Source organism: Lycium barbarum, chromosome 6 (genome assembly GCF_019175385.1).
Source record: "Lycium barbarum isolate Lr01 chromosome 6, ASM1917538v2, whole genome shotgun sequence".
NCBI lineage: Eukaryota > Viridiplantae > Streptophyta > Magnoliopsida > Solanales > Solanaceae > Lycium > Lycium barbarum.
Genome location: NC_083342.1, coordinates 111,828,325 through 111,855,757, shown reverse-complemented (window position 1 = coordinate 111,855,757; position 27,433 = coordinate 111,828,325). Strand labels below are relative to the sequence as shown.

Sequence of the window (27,433 nt, the reverse complement as noted above, 5' to 3'; positions counted from 1 at the left end):
GGCTGTAAATAAAAGGGGAGCATTTTGAGTGAGGGGTTCGGAACGAACCGGCTGGGAGGTGGTAAAATAATTTGCTTGGTTAAATTCGTCCAAATTTGGGAATGGAGGTGGCATAGGCAAAGTCTGACGAACCCCATGAGATGGAGTCATATGTGGTGGCGTTTGAGAAAATGACCGGTTGTGAAGTACCATGTGACTTAATTCAGCAACTCGTCGCTCCAAACGAGCAATGATCTCCAAATGCGTTTCTGGTTGATTAGAAGATGTGGGATCACTCGTGATCGGCAAACTAAGAGATGGCTCAGATGAAGTGGTTGCATTGATCAAACTTTGATCCATTTTAGAACGAGTCTTTTTAGTTAACCAGATGATTAGTGATGAGTCAGAGTCTGATTTCTTGGCTCTAGACCGTGTGAAATATGGATGCTCCGCCAGTTCCCCTTTAGCACAAGTCAACCTTTTATTTTGAAAAAATAAATTTTAAAAAGAAAAAAGATAAAACAAGAAAAAGAAAAAAAGAAAATGAGTCAGTATACGGTAAGGACATATTATTGCATATAAACACATTATTGCACATAATACATCGCGTTCTATAATGCAAGGGACCTCTTTATGCCAGAGGTAGGCCTAACGAACATTTGAAGGACAAACATGTTTTTTGATGTGTCATTCCATAACTCTTTCTAAAACTAGTTTACAAGAGTAATAAAAATTTATTACATGCCAGTCAATAATACAATTCAAAGTTAATCTAAGATATCTAATACTTCAACTCCACTAATTTCCTTTGGCTGTCTTCAAACCTCCGGCATTAATTTTGGATGCTCCACAACAACCTGCAACAAAAGGTTAGTTTCCTTGAAATATTTATCTATAGAGTATTAGGTCCACATAATCCACATATTTGTCCTCCAAATAATGCGCATAGATAGTGAGTAGTGTCACTTAGAGTCATAGACTCATTTGGACATTTGGTAAGGTTGACTAATGGACTTAATACCAAGGGTATTAAGCCTCCTAGGTTTAAAATGATGCATGTCCTTACAAGGTTTTGGTTTTCGCTCTACCTAGGTAGACTAAGAATGGTTTTCCTATGACACAAGGCTCCCCCAAGCGGACAACTTGGAAGTGGAAAGTCCGTGGCCGTCGACTGCACCGCCGATCGACTAAATCCACAAGACCAATCCAACTAAAAGGGTAATTTAGTAGTGCACGGGCGCAAACTGCGAAGCCGCTTTAAGTGTGTGAATATGTGTGAGTTTTCCAGGAGTGGAAAAAATATGAGCGGAATGCCAATTTAAGGAAAGCAATAACATACATATTACATAGAAAATTTACATAAGGAATAAAATAAAAACAACCAAAAGCATATAAGGAAAAAGCAATAATAAAGGCAAACAAAAAAAACAAACAAAATATCCGACAAATTATTAACCTAAGTCTGTTATGGTTAGAGCCTAAAGTCCCCAGCGGAGTCGCCAAGCTGTCACACCCCATTTTAACCCGGAGTCAAAATTAGGGATTTAGGAGTATGACGTATTGGTGATTCCTGTTTATTTTTGTTTTAAGGAGTCGCCACCTAATTAATTTAACGGTGAATTAGGACACCTAAATATTAACTAAGGGAAAGTTAAAACTAAACCTCAATTAATAGTCTGCTTAACCAGTGTGATTCTAGGTAAGGGCTCTATATTATCCTAAAGGGAAGGGGTTAGGCATCCTTTAGAATCCGTTAACTTACGGTTATCCGACCAAACTTAGGTTGATTAATTAAGAGTAAATAAAATGCTTAAAATTTAGAAAATGATTTTTAGATATTGCTAAAGTTTTAAAAGAAAATAATGTTAGTTAAAATAAGATTTACAGAAAATATAATAATCAGAGACTTTGAATGCCATTTTAAAAAAAAAATACGATTTATGAATGTTGTTAAGGTTTTAGACGAAAGTATAATAGTATTGTTTAAAATAATACTCGTAGAAAAACATAATAACGTGTGTAAAAGAAGATTCTAAAAATTTAAATGGGACTTGAAAATATTGATGAAGCCTTAAATAAAAGATAATATTTAATAAGATTTATAGGAAATGTGATAATTTGCATGAAATAAAACTTAGGCATTGTTAAGAAAAAAATGTCATTTGAAGAAGACTTATAAATGTGGCTAAACTTTAAAATAAAATGCTGTTTAATATAAGATTTGTATAAAATATGATAATTTGCCCATAAATAATAGCTTTTGAGAAAAGATTTAGTAATTTTGAACTTTGAATAAATTATATTATATGAATGTAGCAATGTAGAAAATCTAAGCTTATAAATAGGATTCAAAAGGAAGTGAATTTTCTTTCTCCCTTTTTTATTATTTATTATTAATTATGCTTAGCTAAAAATATGCATGATTGATTCAAAACTTGAAGAGTTACTTATAAAAACAATACTTGAGTTTATATTTGCATATTAATGACGTTTTGAAATGTTTAGATAATAGAAAGATAAAACACAATTCTTTTAATTCAAAATATGTAATCATGCTATTTTTTGAGAATCAATTATTCGGAAAATGAATTAGTCGTTAATTGCCTTGAATTATCTACCCATTACTAAACCCACTAATGTCTCCAAGGTTCATCTAAATTAGCAAAATAAAACATTAGACATACAAGTCAAATGTAAAAGATAAAATAGAGGAGAGAGTTAAATGGGATCAGCCCATTTTAAAAGACAACTGCAATCTGTTTGCCATTGGGCTTGGCCCAGAATTCCCTTTTTTTTATGCTTGCGGGCCGCTGCTGCTATACACATGGGCCAAGGCCCAAATATTTGTTTTCTATTTTTTTGCTGCGGACTGGCTGGACGCGGAAAAGATTTCGTTGGGCTTTTAGCCCAACACCGGATGTGGAGGAAGACGAGTCACTCGGACTCGTGTGCGATGATCATGCATAAAACGAAAGGAGAAAGATTAGTATATAATCAACGGATGAGGTTAAAACATGTAAAATATAACTCAAAACAAGTCAATGCATTGTATATATACTGTGTATATTTTAGTATATCTTATGTACACACAAATCAGCTGCCACACACTTGTCACATACGCCAATCATCCACCACATTTTGTTTCGACAGCAAATAGGTCATATTACTTATTTCTTAGTTTTCAGAAGTAGTTCCCGACATATTAGAGTTAAAGAAATAGAGTATGAGAAAGGGAGGTTCAGGTACAGCCATGCATTCAAGTGTACAACACAGACTCTTAATGAAGCAGTGGTTGACCTCACAGGGGCAATAATAACTTATTCAACAAAATGCAGCAACCAAGTAACAGCAGTAATGACAGTAGGAAGGCCAAACTGCAGCAATATATATTTTTTTTGATTAGAAGTCCATAACAGCATATTCAAATGTGACTTGATGCCTTATCTTGAACTCATTATAGTCTTAACTCAGAATCCAAAATATATTTTTTCTTTCCTTTAAAATACGCCTGATTCATACGCAGCTTGAAATATAACATATTATATACCAAATCATGATACATAATTCAAAACACACTGGGAAAAGGAACCCTGCCTAAAATACTCAAAGGATAAGTGCAAATAGTAGAATCTAGTACTCGACTTCTCAACTGAATTACAGGGAAATGAAAATAACACTGATTTGGCATATTTAACTCGAGTTTTAACTCATGAAACATCAACTTAAAAGGGCAGCATCGAGCTGAAAATCAAAGACTTATGATATGGGGATTTCAAGGCTAGTACTTCAACATACAATGATTATCTACCTACTTCTCTTACAGATTCATAATCCTCTTTTTTTTTTTTTTTTTTTTTTTTTCGGACAAAGATAGTAAGACAACAATCAAATGCAAGATCTCAACACCTATGACTTGGGGGTATTACGCTTGTGATCTGAATATGGCCTGTTATTTCCTCACACTAGAAATACATAACTCTCAAAAGACTGTTTATTCCTTCTGAACTCAATAGATTTCATATAAAGTAATGCCAAAATGAAGATTTTTCACATTATCGAAGGACTTGCATACAACAAAATGACATTTGTTTCAACCCTAGGGAACTGATTCATCACACTTTATTTGACACAGTTCACATATATACATCATGTTTTCTTTTAGGTTAACAGTTTCATTTTGAACTTGAAACAGGCTCTTGATTCTGGATCTAGGCTTCAACTTGAACATTCAACAAGGAATGCTTAATAAAATATCGATCTTAGTCTTGATAAGACAGTCCTTATTTTAAGCAAATCTTTCAAATGTACTTGAGCATGTTATTACCAGTTCAAGCTTTTTACTTTCGAAACTCATCTTGAACAAACATAACAGCACATTTGTCAAAAAAGAAGAAGAAACAACCAATCTTTAAGCCAATTGAACCTTATGCTGAAGCATACACTAACTCATAGGTTTTTAGTGAACATCTAATACCCTTTTATGACAGTGGGAGAAAACACATAAACTTTTGCTAGTGATATTAATCAGTTCATAAGTGGCGTAACTTAATGACTCATATATGACTAATGATGCAAATTGTAAGCCTTAGACATGTAAGATTAAGCCATTCAATTACGCAAATATGATCTTTGAAGATGACTTAGGCAGATAGCAGATCATTTTCAGAGGTTAATCTAAGTTCAACTAAACACAGAGAAATTCTGTCAGAAAGTTTACCAAATGATATAAGACTAAACATAGATAAGATGAACAGTAGGCAACTAGGATGAACATGCACAGTTTACATCGGGTGTGATTAAGATTGGGCATGTACATAATTAGGCAACCCACAACTAGTTGAGCTTATCCAGTAAACTACAGATTCAATGTTAAAACAAACATGGTTAAATGAGCCTGACCAGGTACAAATTTAAATAGAGATGATCATATAGTACACAACTAATAGTTTTGTCCACAAAGGGCTTTAAACAGTATTACAGGACTTAATAAGGCATTGGTACAAGTTTGCAGACTAGGAAGCAACACACCACGAAAGAACATTCGGTATATCAAACACAGAGGTCACAAATGATCTGGAACTTAACTTAACAGATATGGACACATCTCGGACATTCAAAATCAGCTGTACATTAATCAAAAGAAAACAGACAAAGGGTTGAGTGTGCTAATCATGATGCCAAGCAGGGAAGCTTATGTATTATCTCACAGGCATTCAAATAAACTGATCAAATCCATCACCCGATAATCCAGGTCTGATATAATCAATCGACAGGCTTAGCAGAATTAAAACCATATTAGCAGGATGGGTAGGCCTCTAGATCATAAATGAACACAGAACTCATTAGATGTCATAATAGTGAAACGACAACCCCAGATTTTAGAGGACATGCAAGGATTATCACTACTCTTCTGAACAGTATGTGAGAGCAAACATAATAGGCATTATAATGGTCCTTATTAGATCTTAACTGGATGAGATAGAGTCTAACTAATCATAAAAAAAACTACTGCACATAACCACGATTAACAGGTCTTCTAATCTGAACCTACACACAATTAATCTAATGACATACTAACCAACAAATATAAGCATCAGATGAATCTAGACCTGCATATAAGGCTAATATACTTCCAGAATTAAACTAAGCAGGACTGAACATGTTTAATTCGACCAGAATAAACTACAAACGCAATTAAAATACGACTACGCAAACAAGTCGACAGAATAGTTCAAAATACACAGACGATTATTAAAGAAACTTGCAGAAAGGGGATTCACCTTCTTCGGGTGCAGCGAAGTGGAGCGAATCTTCGATCTACACTCGAACACTTTGAAATTCGAACTTGCGTATGCTCGGATTTTGCAACAACACAAAGCAAATAAAAGCAGAAAACAAAACAAATGTTCTAGAATTTTGACTAGATAGTTTGAGACTATGATTTACTAAAGAAACTGGTTTTTTTTACGGAGATTTTGAGGCGGCTAATGAACTAGTATTACTGGTGATTTTGCCACTGAAAAATAAACTTGTTTCTTGCTTTAAGGGGTTTTGGGGGTTCCAAAACCTGTCTAATCTCGAGGGATTTTTGCCGCTCCAAACAACAACAACAAAAAAAAACTACAAATTAGGGGATTTTTTTCCGGGTCCCCTGAACTGTGATTCCTCTCTACTATTTATGGGGATTTGGGGGGTTCTTTTGTGTTGAAGAAAAAACAGGGGGAGAGGAGCGGGGAAAAAAAAGGAAGAGGAGCGTGGTGGGGTAGCGGTGTGGGGGTCGTCGGCGATGATGATGATGAAAGGGGAAAGAAAGGAGCGGGGGTAGGGAAAGGGAACGGCGTGGTGGGGATGACGACAAGAGAGGAGCGGCGGCGTGGTGGGGATGAAGATGATGAAGGAGAGGCGAGAAAGCGGAAAGAGAAAGAAGAGAAGGGAAAGGGGGAAGGGAGGCGCGGAGGAGAAAAAGAATAAAGGGAAACCCTAGGGGTTTCCCTTATGTTGGAGCTGATGCGGGTCGGACCCGGTATTTTTTGGACTGGGTCCATTTTTGGACTGAGTATTGAGAATGGGCTAAAATTAAAAACATAGACTGGGTTTAAAAATTGAGATAAAAGATATGGGCTAGTCCAAAAGATATTAGGAGTTAATCGGACTTTAATTTGGGATTCGGTAAGTCGAAATACGGACTGCGTGTAAGGAACAGTTTGTCTTCCAATATTTAAATAAGAGACTCATTTTGATTAACGATGTACTGAGAATGACATAATATCACATAATACCAAAATGTGTAATTATTAGAACTCGGGTAATAAAATTATATGATGTTATAATAGTCGTGCAATAATATTTTTTAAAAATTCACAGTAAAATAAAATACTATTATTTAATTATGCAAAGATAAATGCGATGCGTGTGCGTAAGCTGGTAAAATACTGAAATGATAAAAATTGTGAATAATAATAATAATAATAATAATAATAATAATATTAATAATAATAATAATAATAATAATAATAATAATAATAATAATAATAAGTAACTGAAATATAATAATGAAGCCCCGATTTTGATAAAAGGCTAATAATCATAGTAAATACAATATATATATTTTTTATTTTTCCACAAAATGTTAGGATCATAAATAGGTATTTTGGAAGAGAGGCGGGACAAAATTGGGTGTCAACAACTTGTCCCTCTTTGCCCGGTAATGATGAAAAGAGTTGTCGGGCAAAGACGTTGACTCAATAGCCTATTTTGTCCCGGCTAAAGGAAACTTGAGAAGTATATGACCGAACTCCGGTCTCTGAGTTGCCTACATATCTCGGGCTGCACGAGAATCAGGTCGAGTGTAGTTCTGGAACAATTACGACACCTGAACCCGATTAGTGCGAATCTTGCAAAATATTGTCCCAGTGTTGAATTATGATAACACTGGGTATTATGATAGAGACTTGAGAATTCAATTGCTGGAATGCAAAAGAATACTTGTGATTAGAGACGAGTGTTCGAGGTAGATCTTTGACCCGTGTCGGAAAGTCTGATTATCCTTCCCGACAAATTGACTCCGGGTTAATTCTGCGTTTATGCTGAAACTCATCTGTTCTCTTTCACCTTGGCTGCTGTTTTCTTTGTCATTCCACGATATATTAAATCTTGTGTTCAAATAGTGCATTACGTTGACTGAATTTAGAATTGCTGAACGTAGAAATGAATCATGAGCTGATTGGCAGGGGTGATATTTGATGTAGTCATTAGTGTTTGTTTTGATAATATGAAAAATGTGGACTAGAATGTGTCGGAATATTATAAATACCCCTCCTGAATTCAGTGGGTGTTTCGTATACCACAAATCCGTCATGTTTGGGTTCAATATGCGCTGTGTGTTACTAGTGCATATCTTTTACACTCTGCCTGTGCCATATATGTAAAATGCTCTATTTAAATTCTCCAAATGGTTGAGTATGGTGAATATACTTGATCTACATTATGTGTATCTCGTGGAATGGCATTTGTGTTGGCAGATTCCACGTACAGTGCAGTTTCATTTCAATTTTAATTATGCTTATTTCTGAATTCATGTTCAGTGGATATTCCTATATATGAAATATGTATACGAGTGTATATTATGAGTATATTGTGGTCAGAACGTTAATGGGGAGGTTAGAAGGGTCATTATGGGTTAAGCTTGAACCCTCCCCGGTGTTAGCCATGCATGGGATTCGTGAAATCCCTCCGAACTTGTGCAACATCGGGAAGACGGGGGCAAAAGCTTTACGAATGTGTATATATGAGGTGTACATTAAATATACACAGTATGTACCTAGTTCACTTGTCTGTTTTGAACTTATATTATGCATGTTTAATCTTATCTATTGGTCATATACTAATCGTTCTCTTTCGTTTTTATGCATGACCATCATATACGAGTCCGAGGAGGCTCGTTCTTCTTCCACATCCGGTGTTGGGCTAAAAGCCTAACGAAATCTTTTCCGCGTCCAGCCCAATCTGCAGCAAAAACCCAAAAGAAAGAAAAAATGAAAATTCTGGGCCAAGGCCCAATAGCGTGGACAGTTCCCAGCAGTAAAAAAAATGGGCTGGCCCATTCGATATTTATTTACCTCTTTTATTTTATTTTGTGCATTTAATTTGTATTATGCAACTAATTTTTTTTTTTTTTTTTTTTTCCTAGTTTAGATAAATCTTAAATAATAAGTAGGCTTAGTTTTAGTAATGGGTAGTTAGTTTAAACAAAACCAATAACCAATCCCCTAAGTTTCATTTTCTTCTCTCCACATTAAATTATCTATAGAATCTATAATATTTGCTTCTAGAATAATTGATGGCATAAATTAATATTTTGATTTCCAAAATACCACTATTACATAAGTGTAAACTCAAGCATATTCTCGCAAACAACCCTTCAAATTTGAAATCAATCATATATCATTTTAGCTAAAGGTAATTAATAAAATTAAAGAAAGGAGGAAAACTTATGTCTTGTTTCGTCATAATCGCCTTCTAAGCAAAAGAACGAGTCTAAGCATCTCTACATTACCACATTGATATTGCTTTTAAAATCGCAGAAAAGAATCATTAAATATCTCACTATTTGGTTTGTTTCAAATGTCTATTAAAATACTGCACAAATTCTCGTCTTTTTCTATTTATATATTCTATACAAATATTATTTTAAGAAGCATTATTATTTAAAGTCTTTTTAGCAATTTTATAAGTTTTATTCGAAATGACATTTAAAATCTTCTTTTATGTAAATTATCATATTTTTCTCTAAATCTTATCTTAAGCAACAATTTATATTTTTCTTTAAAACTTTAGCAGTATTATAAGCTATTTTCTTTAATTTTAAATATTATATTTGCATTTTTAGCCCTAATTAATTAACCTAAGTTTGGTCGGATAACCGTAAGTTAACGGATTCTAAAGGATGCCTAACCCCTTCCCTTTAGGATAATATAGAGCCCTTACCTAGAATCACACTGGTTAAGCAGACCATTAATTAAGGTTTAGTTTTAACTTTACCTTAGTTGACATCTAGGTGTCCTAATTCACCGTTAAAATAATTAGGTGGCGACTCCTTAAAATCAAAACAAAATAGGAATCTCCAATATGTTGCACTCCTAATTTAAACCCATCCGGGTTAAAATGGGGTGCGACAGCTTGGCGACTCTGCTGGGGACTTTAGGCTCTAACCATAACAGACTTAGGTTAATAATTTGTCGGATATTTTGTTTGTTTTTTTTGTTTGCCTTTATTATTGCTTTTTCCTTATATGCTTTTGGTTGTTTTTATTTTATTCCTTATGTAAATTTTCTATGTAATATGTATGTTATTGCTTTCCTTAAATTGGCATTCCGCTCATATTTTTTCCACTCCTGGAAAACTCACACATATTCACACACTTAAAGCGGCTTCGCAGTTTGCGCCCGTGCACTACTAAATTACCCTTTTAGTTGGATTGGTCTTGTGGATTTAGTCGATCGGCGGTGCAGTCGACGGCCACGGACTTTCCACTTCCAAGTTGTCCGCTTGGGGGAGCCTTGTGTCATAGGAAAACCATTCTTAGTCTACCTAGGTAGAGCGAAAACCAAAACCTTGTAAGGACATGCATCATTTTAAACCTAGGAGGCTTAATACCCTTGGTATTAAGTCCATTAGTCAACCTTACCAAATGTCCAAATGAGTCTATGACTCTAAGTGACACTACTCACTATCTATGCGCATTATTTGGAGGACAAATATGTGGATTATGTGGACCTAATACTCTATAGATAAATATTTCAAGGAAACTAACCTTTTGTTGCAGGTTGTTGTGGAGCATCCAAAATTAATGCCGGAGGTTTGAAGACAGCCAAAGGAAATTAGTGGAGTTGAAGTATTAGATATCTTAGATTAACTTTGAATTGTATTATTGACTGGCATGTAATAAATTTTTATTACTCTTGTAAACTAGTTTTAGAAAGAGTTATGGAATGACACATCAAAAAACATGTTTGTCCTTCAAATGTTCGTTAGGCCTACCTCTGGCATAAAGAGGTCCCTTGCATTATAGAACGCGATGTATTATGTGCAATAATGTGTTTATATGCAATAATATGTCCTTACCGTATACTGACTCATTTTCTTTTTTTCTTTTTCTTGTTTTATCTTTTTTCTTTTTAAAATTTATTTTTTCAAAATAAAAGGTTGACTTGTGCTAAAGGGGAACTGGCGGAGCATCCATATTTCACACGGTCTAGAGCCAAGAAATCAGACTCTGACTCATCACTAATGGGGTCCGACCAGACCAGTCCAAAAAATACCGGGTCCGACCCGCATCAGCTCCAACATAAGGGAAACCCTAGGTTTCCCTTTATTCTTTTTCTCCTCCGCGCCTCCCTTCCCCCTTTCCCTTCTCTTCTTTCTCTTTCCGCTTTCTCGCCTCTCCTTCATCATCTTCATCCCCACCACGCCGCCGCTCCTCTCTTGTCGTCATCCCCACCACGCCGTTCCCTTTCCCTACCCCCGCTCCTTTCTTTCCCTTTCATCATCATCATCGCCGACGACCCCCACACCGCTACCCCACCACGCTCCTCTTCCTTTTTCCCCCGCTCCTCTCCCCCTGTTTTTTCTTCAACACAAAAGAACCCCCCAAATCCCCATAAATAGTAGGGTTAGAATCGCAGAAAGGGGGGATCACAGTTCCTGAACCCCAAAACCCCCCTATTTTGTAGTTTTTTTTTGTTGTTGTTGTTTGGAGCGGCAAAAATCCCCTAAAAGGAGGAGGTTTAGCTGTCGCACCCCATTTTAACCCGGATGGGTTTAAATTAGGAGTGCAACATATTGGAGATTCCTATTTTGTTTTGATTTTAAGGAGTCGCCACCTAATTATTTTAACGGTGAATTAGGACACCTAGATGTCAACTAAGGTAAAGTTAAAACTAAACCTTAATTAATGGTCTGCTTAACCAGTGTGATTCTAGGTAAGGGCTCTATATTATCCTAAAGGGAAGGGGTTAGGCATCCTTTAGAATCCGTTAACTTACGGTTATCCGACCAAACTTAGGTTAATTAATTAGGGCTAAAAATGCAAATATAATATTTAAAATTAAAGAAAATAGCTTATAATACTGCTAAAGTTTTAAAGAAAAATATAAATTGTTGCTTAAGATAAGATTTAGAGAAAAATATGATAATTTACATAAAAGAAGATTTTAAATGTCATTTCGAATAAAACTTATAAAATTGCTAAAAAGACTTTAAATAATAATGCTTCTTAAAATAATATTTGTATAGAATATATAAATAGAAAAAGACGAGAATTTGTGCAGTATTTTAATAGACATTTGAAACAAACCAAATAGTGAGATATTTAATGATTCTTTTCTGCGATTTTAAAAGCAATATCAATGTGGTAATGTAGAGATGCTTAGACTCGTTCTTTTGCTTAGAAGGCGATTATGACGAAACAAGACATAAGTTTTCCTCCTTTCTTTAATTTTATTAATTACCTTTAGCTAAAATGATATATGATTGATTTCAAATTTGAAGGGTTGTTTGCGAGAATATGCTTGAGTTTACACTTATGTAATAGTGGTATTTTGGAAATCAAAATATTAATTTATGCCATCAATTATTCTAGAAGCAAATATTATAGATTCTATAGATAATTTAATGTGGAGAGAAGAAAATGAAACTTAGGGGATTGGTTATTGGTTTTGTTTAAACTAACTACCCATTACTAAAACTAAGCCTACTTATTATTTAAGATTTATCTAAACTAGGAAAAAAAAAAAAAAAAAAAAAATTAGTTGCATAATACAAATTAAATGCACAAAATAAAATAAAAGAGGTAAATAAATATCGAATGGGCCAGCCCATTTTTTTTACTGCTGGGAACTGTCCACGCTATTGGGCCTTGGCCCAGAATTTTCATTTTTTCTTTCTTTTGGGTTTTTGCTGCAGATTGGGCTGGACGCGGAAAAGATTTCGTTAGGCTTTTAGCCCAACACCGGATGTGGAAGAAGAACGAGCCTCCTCGGACTCGTATATGATGGTCATGCATAAAAACGAAAGAGAACGATTAGTATATGACCAATAGATAAGATTAAACATGCATAATATAAGTTCAAAACAGACAAGTGAACTAGGTACATACTGTGTATATTTAATGTACACCTCATATATACACATTCGTAAAGCTTTTGCCCCCGTCTTCCCGATGTTGCACAAGTTCGGAGGGATTTCACGAATCCCATGCATGGCTAACACCGGGGAGGGTTCAAGCTTAACCCATAATGACCCTTCTAACCTCCCCATTAACGTTCTGACCACAATATACTCATAATATACACTCGTATACATATTTCATATATAGGAATATCCACTGAACATGAATTCAGAAATAAGCATAATTAAAATTGAAATGAAACTGCACTGTACGTGGAATCTGCCAACACAAATGCCATTCCACGAGATACACATAATGTAGATCAAGTATATTCACCATACTCAACCATTTGGAGAATTTAAATAGAGCATTTTACATATATGGCACAGGCAGAGTGTAAAAGATATGCACTAGTAACACACAGCGCATATTGAACCCAAACATGACGGATTTGTGGTATACGAAACACCCACTGAATTCAGGAGGGGTATTTATAATATTCCGACACATTCTAGTCCACATTTTTCATATTATCAAAACAAACACTAATGACTACATCAAATATCACCCCTGCCAATCAGCTCATGATTCATTTCTACGTTCAGCAATTCTAAATTCAGTCAACGTAATGCACTATTTGAACACAAGATTTAATATATCGTGGAATGACAAAGAAAACAGCAGCCAAGGTGAAAGAGAACAGATGAGTTTCAGCATAAACGCAGAATTCTAACAGGTGCTGAACCATTACTTCTTAACATAAAGTAATTTATAGTCATATAGGTAGAAAAAATAGTTCAATACGTGGTTCAGGGTTAAAATCCTTTTCCAGAATTAGTCTACATTGGTTCAATATCAACATTCTATACCAGATATGGGCATTTTCAGTTCCAAGCTCAACCATCAGCATTTATGTTGCTCTGAAATGGGAACTAGTGACTCTAGACTATCATTTCTATATCACAAACCCCAGAAAGGAAATCAGATAGGAATAGGGAGAGGACAAGCATGAAAAAAGAAAAAAATGCTAAATGAAGTTATGTTTTCATATTGAGCTAGAGGGCAAAATATTCAGAGTATACCTGGTATACCTGAAAGGTATACACTGATATGCGACCTTGGTATATACTTGGGTGTATACTAAGGTTCATATACTACGTATACTTCGAGGCATATCATACTACAAACAGAAAATCAGATAGGGAATACGCGAAGATAAGTCAACATGAGTATTTGGGGGCATAAGTGTAGCCAAACAGATTAAAAAAAAAAAAAAAAAAAGACATACATGCTTATCCACACACACATATTGCTTTGGGCAGACCATATCAATCTCATTTACTCTAATCTCATCAAAATTTGATTTTTTAACTAAGTCATGTCTTTAACTAATCATCCAAAGTGAACACCCTTCCTCAAATATAAGACTTCAAAAGAGGAGTTAGCTTTTAAAATATGAAATTCAATCAAGCATAGAAATGCCCTTTTTCTGCAGCTTTCCACATGCTTAAAAGAAATTGTTCCTCCATTAGTTCCCAAAAGAGATTTTAAGGCTTCTGCCAAAGGGCGTATTCAGACAACAAATAAAACCAACTAAGTCAAGCACTTAAGCTCAATCATAGTTGAACTAAACCTTTTACACATTAAACCAAGCCTGACTTCTCCTAGCATACAACATTATGCCTATAAAGGCTCCACATCCAGATTTAAATGGGCTAAGAGAGAAGACACCTGAGCTCGTTATATATATATATATATATGAATACACAACAGTTCCATCAACTTGGTTCAGAACCAGATTCTATTACTAAAGAGACATTATCATATAGTAAAGAAGATATTTTCATCAAAGAAATCTTAGGGGAACTACTATTAATGTCAAACAGAGGAGCAGCATAGAGAAGCTCCTGATGACATGAATAACTCAAGGTGGCCAGGATGATCAGGAGGTTGGTTACTAAATGATGTGCAACTGCAGGACCAGTGCAGTTTAGATTATAGCTTAGTTTGCAGAGTGTTACTGGGGCACGACACTGCTGTCTACAGCAGTCAGGAACCACAGCTGGTTGCTGTAGAAGTAAGAAGTTCGAAAGCTACTTTTGAGTATGTTTCAAAATACTTCTTTAGATTGTTTAAATCTAAAACAACATCTAACCTCCTCAAGACCATATAAACCAGCCCAAGAACTGAAACTGATGTATGTTAATAACTCCAAACAGCACATCAATTTTACCTTATGCTAATTTTAAGCCAGATTTATTCATCTTATCCACAAACTATCATTCTTATCATAGTACGAACTGGATATGCTTTCTCTCTGTTACAATTTCAGCCCTCCATATTACTATGTCATTACTAAATTACATTAAACAATCTTGTGTTATAATCAGAAGCAAACAGAAATCCATCACAGACTTAACCATTAGTCATGCCTGACCTAACAACAAACATTCAAACAAGCTCAAAATATCCTACTAACTAATTGTCCAGGTTTATACAACGATATGCAACTTAAACCAATCTAGCACGATTAACTCATGCATTTGAATTTACTGAAACCAATCTATCACACATAATACATGTAATTACACAAGCAGAGCTAAACTCGATGCTTCAAATATCACACAAAAACTAATTAGGTCCGGATTAACATCAACATACAGGCGGGCTTATCAGGCTAATCCAACTAATCAGCATATTTAAAACCTAACAAAGATTAAGAAAAGCATAGATTAAGCATAAAATAAAAGAAAAAAAAAAGGGAAATTACCTTCTTCAGGTGCAGCGAAGTGAGGCTTCGGATTCTTCGATCTACCTCAAAAAAAAAAACACCACGAACCCGAATTCGTATACACTCGAACTAAACAAATACCAAAGGCAAAAACAACAGAAAAAATGGTTTAATTTTTGACTCGATATCTAGAAATATTGCAACTATTGAGGATTAATATATTTTAGGGAATTTTGGGGTTCAAGATCTTGTTTTTTTTTTTTTCTTTTTTATTTCGAGTTTTTGATCTGATTTAAGTAAGGGATCCTGGATTTCCAAATCTCGTTTTTGCAAGGCAATTTTTTGGGGGATTCTCAAACCTCCTCCTTTTAGGGGATTTTTGCCGCTCCAAACAACAACAACAAAAAAAAACTACAAAATAGGGGGGTTTTGGGGTTCAGGAACTGTGATCCCCCCTTTCTGCGATTCTAACCCTACTATTTATGGGGATTTGGGGGGTTCTTTTGTGTTGAAGAAAAAACAGGGGGAGAGGAGCGGGGGAAAAAGGAAGAGGAGCGTGGTGGGGTAGCGGTGTGGGGGTCGTCGGCGATGATGATGATGAAAGGGAAAGAAAGGAGCGGGGGTAGGGAAAGGGAACGGCGTGGTGGGGATGACGACAAGAGAGGAGCGGCGGCGTGGTGGGGATGAAGATGATGAAGGAGAGGCGAGAAAGCGGAAAGAGAAAGAAGAGAAGGGAAAGGGGGAAGGGAGGCGCGGAGGAGAAAAAGAATAAAGGGAAACCTAGGGTTTCCCTTATGTTGGAGCTGATGCGGGTCGGACCCGGTATTTTTTGGACTGGGTCCATTTTTGGACTGAGTATTGAGAATGGGCTAAAATTAAAAACATAGACTGGGTTTAAAAATTGAGATAAAAGATATGGGCTAGTCCAAAAGATATTAGGAGTTAATCGGACTTTAATTTGGGATTCGGTAAGTCGAAATACGGACTGCGTGTAAGGAACAGTTTGTCTTCCAATATTTAAATAAGAGACTCATTTTGATTAACGATGTACTGAGAATGACATAATATCACATAATACCAAAATGTGTAATTATTAGAACTCGGGTAATAAAATTATATGATGTTATAATAGTCGTGCAATAATATTTTTTAAAAATTCACAGTAAAATAAAATACTATTATTTAATTATGCAAAGATAAATGCGATGCGTGTGCGTAAGCTGGTAAAATACTGAAATGATAAAAATTGTGAATAATAATAATAATAATAATAATAATAATAATAATAATAATGATAATAATAATAATAATATTAATAATAATAATAATAATAAGTAACTGAAATATAATAATGAAGCCCCGATTTTGATAAAAGGCTAATAATCATAGTAAATACAATATATATATTTTTTATTTTTCCACAAAATGTTAGGAGCATAAATGGGTATTTTGGGAAGAGAGGCGGGACAAAATTGGGTGTCAACAGTAAACACGCTCCAGTGAAATCAGGAGCTATTTATGGAATAGATTTTTTGAAATACAGTGAAATACACGGAAATACAAAATCGGGATGAGTTAAAATAGGCTATATTTTTGGAACAGATTCTTCTTTTTCTTTTTAAATGGTAAGTTAAATTAAATCAACCATATTTCTCGCATTCTATAACAGCTCACGAATCTCTCTCAACTTTTATCACAATCAAAACTTTTTGAATTCAAAAACCACTAAAGATCTGAAAACTTCCAAATATAGAAAAATATACGCTGAAATACAATGAAATATGGTTGATTGTTTAAGAAATATAAAGTTGTAGTATGCGTATATACAATGGAATACAATGAAATATATCATAAACTATTTCATAAATTAGAAATACAAAATGCAGAATTACATTGAAATACAGCGAAATACAAAAATCGTGAAAACAAAGTGGAGCAAAAATAGGTTCTACACCAAAAAAAAAATATAAATACATTTAAATACAGCGAAATAATACACTGAAATATACTGAAAAATTAGATATACTGTTTGTTGATACACAGAAATATACTGAAACATTTTATCAAACACTTGGTGGGCATGAAGCTCCACAACTCTCATCAATGGTGTTTCTACAACAACAACCTATTCTCTTGCTCCTAGATGATGCTCCAATATCATATTGCTATAATCAATACTATTCTTCATCACTCATAAGATAGACAATACCACATGATTAACAAACATAAGAAGGATTTTCCTCTTATTTCGGCCTATCCATGGAGATTTAGCAAATAAATTGTTATGGTTGAGCTTCGACCATTGGCTGGAGATCCTCCACTACTTTTCTTGTTGCCACTGGTGTATTTTTGCTTGGAGTATCAATATCCGCCATTAAAATGGAGAGTTAGAGCTTGTTGAAGATACTCTAACAATGGCTGAAAATAAAAAATAAAAAAAAAATGAATGAAAAGTGAAGGTAAAGACGATGAAATTTCTGAACAATTGAAGAGAAATACAATAGATAACATAACGAAAATTAGTTACCTGTAGAGACTGGGTAACTGATAAGGAAGAAGAAGAAATTGTGCTAATTATGGTGAAGAATAATGGGAGTAAAATACGATTGTGAATTGAAGATGTGAGAGAAAAATATTTGAAAAAAAAAAGAGATTGTGGATAAGTGGGAAGAGGTACCTTACTTTTAGGAAAATACACTGCAGTTACAAAAACAAGTTATAGATGATAATTTCATAAATAATTAAGCTACCAAAAATAATTTTAAAAAAATGTAGCTATTACTAATAAATAAGTCTTAGAGGTAGTTATGGGCTGTAAATTTTCCTTAATAAAAAGGGAAAATTTCACTTATAAACAATTTATGGTCAAAATTATATATTCATAGCCCATATTTTAAATTACAAACCTACAGCCCAACATTTCATGACCCAACTTGAATATTCACCTTTATACAACAATATACAATTTTATACACCTTACCTGCCATAGCCATTTTTTTCCTCTTCAGTTTTTTACTAGTCTTATACATTATTATACACTTTTATACAAGGTTTATACATTGTCTACAGTAGATGTATAAAATTATATATTGTTGTATAATATTATATACTAGTCTTATACATTATTATACATTTTTATATAAGGTGTATACAATGTCTACATATTAAAAAAAGATGGGCTAAAACGGGTAAATATTTTACCATAATTGGCATACAGTATAAAATTCCCTAATAAAAAATTAGTAGATATTTTGCAATGAATTGCCTTGGACAGGAAAATGTTTGAAAGAGCTTTGTGTTTGACAAAAATAAGATACAAAGAGAGATTTGAGATTTCTAATCATCTTTTGTCTTTTATATGAAGCTGTTCTTTCAGCATAGGACAAGTTGAAACTTTTTATGTTCCAATTAGAAGCTTCACCTCCTTCTATTCTGCAATCTCACGAGGAATATGGAGGTGGGGTTGTTGGACAATAGTATCTCGGTTGGTTGGAAAATTTACTTAGTTTGACCAGATTCTGCTTAATATTTAAGGTCAAAAGGAAAACAAAAATAGCAATCTATTTTAATTCCCATCATGTGCATCTCAATGCTGTACTACTTACAAATTACAATAAGGTTAGGCAATTCATAATTGTTTGAGTTTAGATTAGGTCCTACTGGAGCGCACAGCTAAGCGGTATAGTTGTATCTAATGTTTAACTTTCATATTCGACAAAAAAGACACTAATCAACTTCTCTTGCCTATCTCGATCGTTTGTGATCCAAAAAAAAAAAAAAATGATGGATGAAATTATAAAAGATTTATGATATTTCTAATATATATAAGTGTCCAAGAGGGACGAACACCACAACAGCAAATTGTATCAAAAGTTGTCCGAGTTGTACACTAAATTTGAACTTATTTCAATTGTACTTAATTTCTTTCCCTTTTTTCTAGTTGTGGGTCCACTTCATTTAACAAGTACTACTACTTGGTTTGCCACTTATACACGTGTATTCCACTTTTATCTTCATTTTATTACACTATTATAGAAAGCACGTGAAATTGAACTCTAAGCAGGGACTAACATGTGTGCATTTCACAAGTTTAACATTAATTCTACCTCTTGTGTGTTTACTTTTTAGGTACCCACGTGTCTGTAGTGTCTCAATTGTCCTTTCATTTCCTTTATTTGGCATATACTCCCTCTGCCTCAATTTAAGTGTCTAAGTTTGACTAGACAATAAAAATAGACTTTTGAATCTTGTGGTTCTAAATTAAAAATGTGTATAATATAATAAATTATCCTTTGAATCTTGTGATTATAAACTTATATCCTTTGAATCTTGTGATTATAAACTTGACATGTAGGATATTTGAATTGTCAACTTAGTAAATATAAAAAGAGGTGGACATAACCAAAATAAGATAAATTTTAACAACAATTGAGAAATTAAAGGGGAAAATAAGAGGAAAGGAACAGAATATGGAGACTCACTCAGGAGTTTCATTTGTGGATTGCTTCTTCGCTTAATCGCTTCTCCTCTTAATTTTTTCATTGCTCCTCTTAGCTTTGATATTTAGTTTTCCATTTTGTTGCTTATTTTATTCTTCTTTGCAATTCTCTGGTTATTGTTTCTTCACCTTTTTTAAAATTTATTATTTTATATTTTCATTTAGCAATTTGAGAATTTTACTTAGGGATTAAAATTCAATGATTTACTATATTACGCCCATTTTTTAAAATATAAACTTCTACCATTTAGTCAATGATTAGTTAAGATATATCCTAAATCATTTTATTTTTTATTTTTTATTTTTGACTAAGTCTCTTCAAATAATTAAATTGACTAAATATGATGATTAATCATGTTGAGCTACTAACATTATAACTGCCGAAAAGATCCTAGTATTTGATAATATGTATTTTATTTAAATTCTTTCTTTTTCGTGAAGAAAAGAGTGAAAAAACTTATTTTGGAAGTGCAAAAGAGATCCTCACATACGACATGAACAATAAGCTAAAGGAGCCGGGTTTAAAGCTTACTTTATATAAAGTGCATTCACTTTAACGGCACCGTTTTTGCATGATGTTTAGTTTCGGTAATATTCAAGTTAAGCAACTCATATATTATATGAATATTGGTATTTAATTATCAGCGGAAGACTCTCATTGCTAAGTTCCCAACTATGTAACATGAGGTAAATCAATGATGTTGAAAATGAGAAGTAAGATGGTAATAATGCATGCTGAGTAATTTTGGGGTAGACTTCTTGATGTTGTACGTCTTGGAATTTATGAAAATTTCTTTCTTAAAACTGTCACTACATGATTCCATCACCTTGCCACTACTAATGTGTATGATCATATGTTGATCCATCGAATGCCTCTCTAATAACAGTAAAGATTGCATTTTTTCCATCCCGCTTGATTATATGTTAGGATCTTTTTATATTTCTCATTATGAAAAAGTGAAAACTTCCCTCCCCTAGAAGAAGAAGAAGAAGAAGAAGAAATAACATTAAATAATGCTAATTTTCGATCCAGGAAGCATATTGTGATATAATTCCCAATATCAGATTTTCTTTGGGAAACTTCTCAATAATTAAACAGTTGAACTAACCATTTTTTTTCCCCAAAGTTTAATGCTACTGACATTGCAAAAGATAATTAATCAAGCAACACATAAGCAAACTCAAGTACAATAAATAAGAGTTAGTAATTTAGATTTTTTATTTTATACAATGTTATTTACACTGTGTATTTATTTTTTGAAGTCTTAATAGGTAATTGTTCGAATAAATTTGGATCGACAAATTAGAAAAATGGTCGTTGATGGTATGAAAATCAATTGTATATACACCGATTTATTAAATCAGATTTGGAAAGGTAGGTAGATAGTAATTTATTAGATCCGATCAAATTGTACATATAATTGTGTTGGATCCAATCAAATTGCAGGAAGCGTAGAGCCAAGATTATAATATATGTTTGACACTTCGACCATTGAATCCATATATGGTAAATAATTAATTACATACGTGTGTTTACCCCAAACAATTAATTAAGAATCAATAAATCAAAGTAAAAATACAAATTACTTACCCGCAATTAAGTGTTAAAAAGTGTATATTTTTACCATCAATACAAAGGGGTTAACACCTTTAAAGGTGCAACGGGATGATTGAAATTTCTTCATTTTTTGTTAGAGTTTTATGTTGGGCGTTGAAAATAAAAATCCCTTGGGTGGAAAGTGCATTACCCAATGGTTGGAACCAAAATTTTCACAAAAGTGATAGAAAATATAAATAAATAAATGCCGAGGACATCAAAGACTACGTAACTATGAAGGAGTGTCTTGATCGGCTCCCTTCGAATAATGATAGCTTTGCTCCTCGCTTTACTCTTAATGGCCTAAGGTCTGAGCAGTCATTCGTAACTGTTAAATGCAAACAAATGAAGTTTTAAAAATGAATGATTATAAGAAAATAATAGTAAAAAAAAAAGATTAACAGTAGAACCAAGATTCATGACAAGGCCAAGCAGAAATTAAACTCCAAAGTCCAAACGACTCATGGTCAAGCCCAAGACTAAGAGCCCTTTTGGCTTAGCTTATAAGCCATTTTTAGCTTTTTTTAGTGTTTGACAGTCAACTTATAAGCTATTTTGTTCTTAAAATAAATTTAAAAAAATAAATTAATCCGTTTGACTTAACTTAAAAAAACAACAAAATAAATAAATTATGTTATCCCAATTTAAAATAGCTTATTAACTGCTTATTTTAAACCCGTCCAAACAAGCTCCAAACCAAGTAAGCAAGAAAGCAAAGTGCAATAAGTCATCATCAACCCCCATGTTGTCCATTAAATGACCCTTCTCTACTTCCCACACTACACTATTAAATGCCATAGCTGCACCAGGCAGTTAATCCACCCACCCACCCCTCAACCCCCTAAACCCCCTTCCATTCTCATGGACTTTCTCATACTCCCTTCCCAATGTCCACCACCATTCCCTCCTCCGTCCACCACCCCCAACAACCACCACCACCACCTCTAACCACCACCCCACCCACCCTTTCTCAAAATATCAGCACCATAGGCCTTGGCTACGCAATTGCCATAGCTCTCGGCTTCGTTGTTCTTCTCTCAACTATCCTCCTTGCTTCTTACATCTGCTGCCGCTCCGCCGCCGCTCGCCGCCGCCGCCGTCGCCGTCAAGCGAATTCACAAAACCCTAACAACACCGAAAACGGAATTTACCTTCCTCGTATCATATTCGTAGCAGAAGACGATGAAAACGATGACCTGGCATCACAAAATTCAACGTTGGGACTTGATCAAGTCGTGATAAACTCGTACCCGAAGTTGGTTTACTCGAAAAGAAATGGAAATGGGAACGATGTTGTTTGTCCGATATGTTTGTGTGATTACAAGGATGGAGAGATGTTGAGGATGATGCCGGATTGTAAGCATTATTTTCATGTTATGTGTTTAGACGCGTGGCTGAAATTGAATGCTTCGTGTCCTGTTTGTCGGAATTCGCCGTTACCAACGCCGTTATCTACGCCGTTATCGGAAGTCGTCCCTCTTTCTCAGTACTCTGATGGACGGCGAAGGCTATGATTTTTGGTAATTTGGAGGTGTAAAGTTTTAGTTAGGTCAATTTAGTTACCTTTTGGAGTTTAAATTTTTCATTTTTGCCCTTTTTACTGTTAGGGTTAAATCATTTCGTGGTGGTCGGAGTGATTTTGGCGTTGTGATTTTTCTCATTATTTTTTGTTGATTACACAGAATGGATGATTGATAGTATCAAGCAAAACAGTACGAGTAATTTCAGTGGCGCAGTATCAATTTCAATATTTAATTTTATACGGGAAAGGTGAAATTCAGAAGTCTCTTTTGCAAAATTATTTTTTCTACAAAAAAACGTTAACCGGACACAAGTATTATTGGCAAAACAGAGAGTAAAAACAAAACTAAACTAAACCAGAGCCAAATTATTTTCTAATCCTAACATAACGTGAATTTAAATTACCCCTTCATTTTTGCAAGTTCCTGCTTTAATTTTTTTCTCTATAACTAGCCGCTTCTCTCTTTAATTTGGCTGGGAAACGAGCTAGAGTAGCAGCTTATTACATTTTTGCAGACCTCTTTGATATATTGAGCCTGTTTGGATGGGCTTATGCCTATAAGCTGTTTGCAGCTTATAAGTTAAAAAAAATAAGTTGGGGTAGTCTAACTTATTTTTTTTGGCTTATAAGCTGTTTTCAGCTTATAAGCTGCTTTAGATAAGTTGAGTCAAATGGACCCAATTATTTTTTTGAATTTATTTTAAGCACAAAATGACTTTAAGTTGGCCAGCCAAACACTCAAAAAAGCTGAAAACAGCTTATAAGTAACTTATAAGCCAATCCAAACGGGCTCATTATTAGTCTGCGTTAGCATCATTTTGGAATAAGTCTTTTTCGTCATCAATGAGCCAAAGCACACATGTGAAGTTCATTTATGAACTCAAAGCCTTGCAAACTTATTGTAATAAAAGTTAAATAAAAAGGGGGATTAAAGGTTATCTCCCGTCATAAAGATGGTAAGAGGTGGGACTTGAAATGGTCTTTCAGTGAACTTTTGGTGCTTTGCTTTTTTTTTTTTTTTTAGTTTTGGTTGGTCTTTGTGAATGCAAAATTTCCATGCACATAGAACGATATGAAGATGCGCTCAGCCTTTTATTTTTCCAATACCTCTAGAGCTACTAAAAGAAATAAAGAAAGAAAAACCTCCGCCTCCTGCTGCTGCTTCTTCTTCTTCTCCTCTCATTTCTTTAAAGACTTTCAAGATTTACTTTTGGGATTGGTGTAGCTTTTGTCTAGTACTAGTATCTTTACTTCCAAGTCCCTCTTCTATTATTCTCCAATATAAAATTATGGCCTTATTGACTTTCATACTTCATTTTGTCTACTACTTATTTATATAGTCCATCACTCTGAGATGATGCTTCCAGCTCCACTTTACTTAATACTTTTCACTATTCGCTTGTCTTATTCATGCTAGTTTAAGAAATCTAATATGGCATTCTCAGCCTCGTATTTGGTACAAACTTCAGTTCTACCCTCTACTTAACTGGAAGAAAAGTCCCACTTTCACCAACATGACGTTTAGAACAAACAAGCTACCATGACTCTAGGCCTTTTTAGATATAGAAATATTTTTCTTTTATCAAAAAATATTTTTAAAACATTGTTTGGTTATACATTGGAAATGATTTTTTGGTATTCGAAGATTAGTTTTCCAAGTTTGAACATTGAATTTTTTTTTCTACTCACAAAATTACAACTTTTTTTCACTTGAGAGGTTAGACCAAACCCATTCATCTCGGCCTGCGTCGAACAGATCTTGTTGATAAATAAATTCACTGTTGTGTGTCCTGCTTCTTAGTCAATTTATTCCCAGTCGGACCCGTCGTACTTCCTTGACTACTCTTGAAATATAGTGGAAACATTTTGTTATGGTGGAGAGTGGGAAGTGAAAAGACCAATGCAGCAAAGAACGATTGTATGAATCAAAATTCACTTATTAAGACAGAAAGACTCCGCCATTCAAACATTGGTTGATCTTACTTTAGCGTGCTAGCCGCTGATTCATTGCACAGTCATGCTGCTTTCTCTTTCTTAGCTTTCTGCCCCCTTGGCCCTCCTATAATATGTATGCATATAACGTACACTGATAAGTTCATGCTCATTGTTACAAAGGAGTGGTGGGTGCAGTGTATGCATCCATGGACTTAAACATCCCCGATACCCCTGAATAGAGGTTACTCCCTCCATTCCATATTAAATGACCTTTTAGTCTTTTTATTTGTTTTAAAATAAGTGACGTTTTAGGACTTCAAGAAGAAATTAATCCTATTTTTCCAAACTTACCCTTATTTATATCAAGAATCATTAAGTAACTTTTCTTTTTCGAAGCATTAATTAGGGATAAATTAGTAAAAATACTCATAATTTTCTAGGAGTAAACAATTTCTTAAAGGGAGTGCATGAGCTAAAAGAGTCACTTATTATGGAATAGAGAGAGTAACATTTTTATAATGTAACTTGATATTAGTAAAGTTTTCGCTGAGAATGGGGGACTGACAAGGAAAAATACTATTCACAAGAAACTGAAGGGTATATCATAAGTTAATGCAACATGTGGACTCTGATCTCAAGACCTTTATAATTAATTAATCGTCATAATATCCAACTCAAATCCATATGATTAGTCAAGAAACTGATACAAGTGTTCTCGAAATTGCTCCAACCATTACTCTCTTGATGTAGAGGAGTAGCTGCTACATTAGGTATAATTTATTCAAGATATTCCAAATCTTTCACACAAGAATTTATCGCGCTCATACTAAGAGAGATGCGTAAATCAAATTTCATAAAGAAGTTGGGAGCATGGAGAGGGATACACAGGTTAATCTTCATATTCTGTATTCTTGCTCTTCTTATATGTATGGCTACTTTTTCCAAAATTTATTCTTTCAGATCTTTTCTAGCTTCAAATTCCTTCTGCAACTGTAACAAGTCATGTACCATCAATCACCATGTGGATTTAACTCTTGATACTGTAATCCAGAAAATCCAACATGAAATTGACATTTTACGACAACTACCAAATGAAAAAGTTTTCGGAAAACAGGCTATGTTTCTTGCAGATATTTTAAATCTAGTTGAGTCGGTCCACATATCACTAGCGCAAAACAGTGAGCCTGGAGCAGTACTACATTCCTTATCAAGACAAACAGAACAGGTCAATGGGCCTTCTGAATATTTCTTGACCGAAGAAATCCGAAAATATGTGAGGATTAAACCAAATAGGTTGAAAAAACAGAACTTTATGGGAGCTAATGGTACATTCACTAGCATAGGCCATGCTTGTTTTTCCATGAAATCGGAGCTTGAAGAGTACATGGATTATGACGTTGGTGAAATGTGTAATGATGATTGGAGATTAGCACAAAAACTTATGGTTCATGGATGTGATCCATTACCAAGAAGAAGATGTTTTACTAGAGCCCCTCAATTGTACAATAAGCCATACCCTATAAATGAATCCCTTTGGAAGTTACCTGATGACAAAAATGTTAGATGGAGTCAATACAGATGCAAAAATTTTACTTGCCTGGCTAGAAATTCGACTGCGAAAGGTTTCTTCAAATGCGCAGATTGCTTCAATCTTACACATCATGAATCTCCCAGATGGATTGTTCATTCCTATCAAGACTCAAATTCGAAAATGACAGCTGATATATTGATAACAGAAATACTTAATTTTAAGCCCGGAGAGATCAGAATTGGCCTGGATTTCAGCGTTGGCACGGGCACTTTTGCTGCTCGAATGAGGGAACAAAATGTGACTATAGTTTCTGCAACTATAAATCTCGGTGCACCATTCAACGAGATGATTGCTCTTCGAGGGCTAATTCCGCTTTACTTGACGATAAATCAGAGACTGCCTTTCTTCGATAACACTCTAGATTTGATCCACACGACGAGGTTTCTTGATGGATGGATTGATTTTGTGCTGCTGGATTTTGTGTTGTATGATTTCGATAGAGTCTTGAGGCCTGGTGGACTTTTATGGATCGATAGCTTTTTCTGTTTGAAGGAAGAGCTGAATGATTATTTAGAGGCATTCAAGATTCTCAGGTATAAGCAACTCCAGTGGCTTATTGTTCCTAAGCTGGATAAAGATGATAGTGAAGTGTTCTTCTCTGCAGTCCTAGAAAAACCACCTAGGCCTTTCCGATGAATTTGTTATATTTTCATGAATTATACTTATTTCATACAATAATGTTGGTACCGATCTTGTTCTTCGGTCTTATACATTTTGATCCAACACTAAATAGGATACAATGTGAGTTTATTGTACAATTGCCAGTACAATGTTACCAATAATTGTACTAATCTAACCGAGATTTCTTTGTCTTGATGAGTTTTTAGCTGTAATATTGACAATAATTTACTTCGGTCAACGTAGACAATACTTGATGTATTTGATTTACAAATTATGAAATATCATCTGCAAT

At 34.4% G+C, this 27,433-nt stretch overlaps 2 protein-coding genes across 2 annotated transcripts; both read left to right on the top strand.

The window, feature by feature from the left end:
• Window positions 1-22,236: 22,236 nt before the first annotated feature.
• LOC132645520 (RING-H2 finger protein ATL67-like) lies at window positions 22,237-23,194 on the top strand. The gene has a single exon (XM_060362537.1). It carries the CDS (start codon window positions 22,360-22,362, stop codon window positions 22,984-22,986), a length of 627 nt encoding a protein of 208 aa, XP_060218520.1. The 5' UTR covers window positions 22,237-22,359; the 3' UTR covers window positions 22,987-23,194.
• Window positions 23,195-25,587: 2,393 nt separating this feature from the next.
• On the top strand, window positions 25,588-27,327 carry LOC132645519 (probable methyltransferase At1g29790). Its single transcript, XM_060362536.1, has one exon. The coding sequence runs from the start codon at window positions 25,765-25,767 to the stop codon at window positions 27,154-27,156; it is 1,392 nt and encodes a 463-aa protein (XP_060218519.1). The 5' UTR covers window positions 25,588-25,764; the 3' UTR covers window positions 27,157-27,327.
• The last annotated feature ends 106 nt before the right edge of the window (window positions 27,328-27,433 follow it).

Coding starts and splice junctions, on each gene's coding strand:
- LOC132645520 (XM_060362537.1), top strand. CDS start 22,360: ATGTCCACCACCATTCCCTCCTCCGTCCACCACCCCCAACAACCACCA.
- LOC132645519 (XM_060362536.1), top strand. CDS start 25,765: ATGCGTAAATCAAATTTCATAAAGAAGTTGGGAGCATGGAGAGGGATA.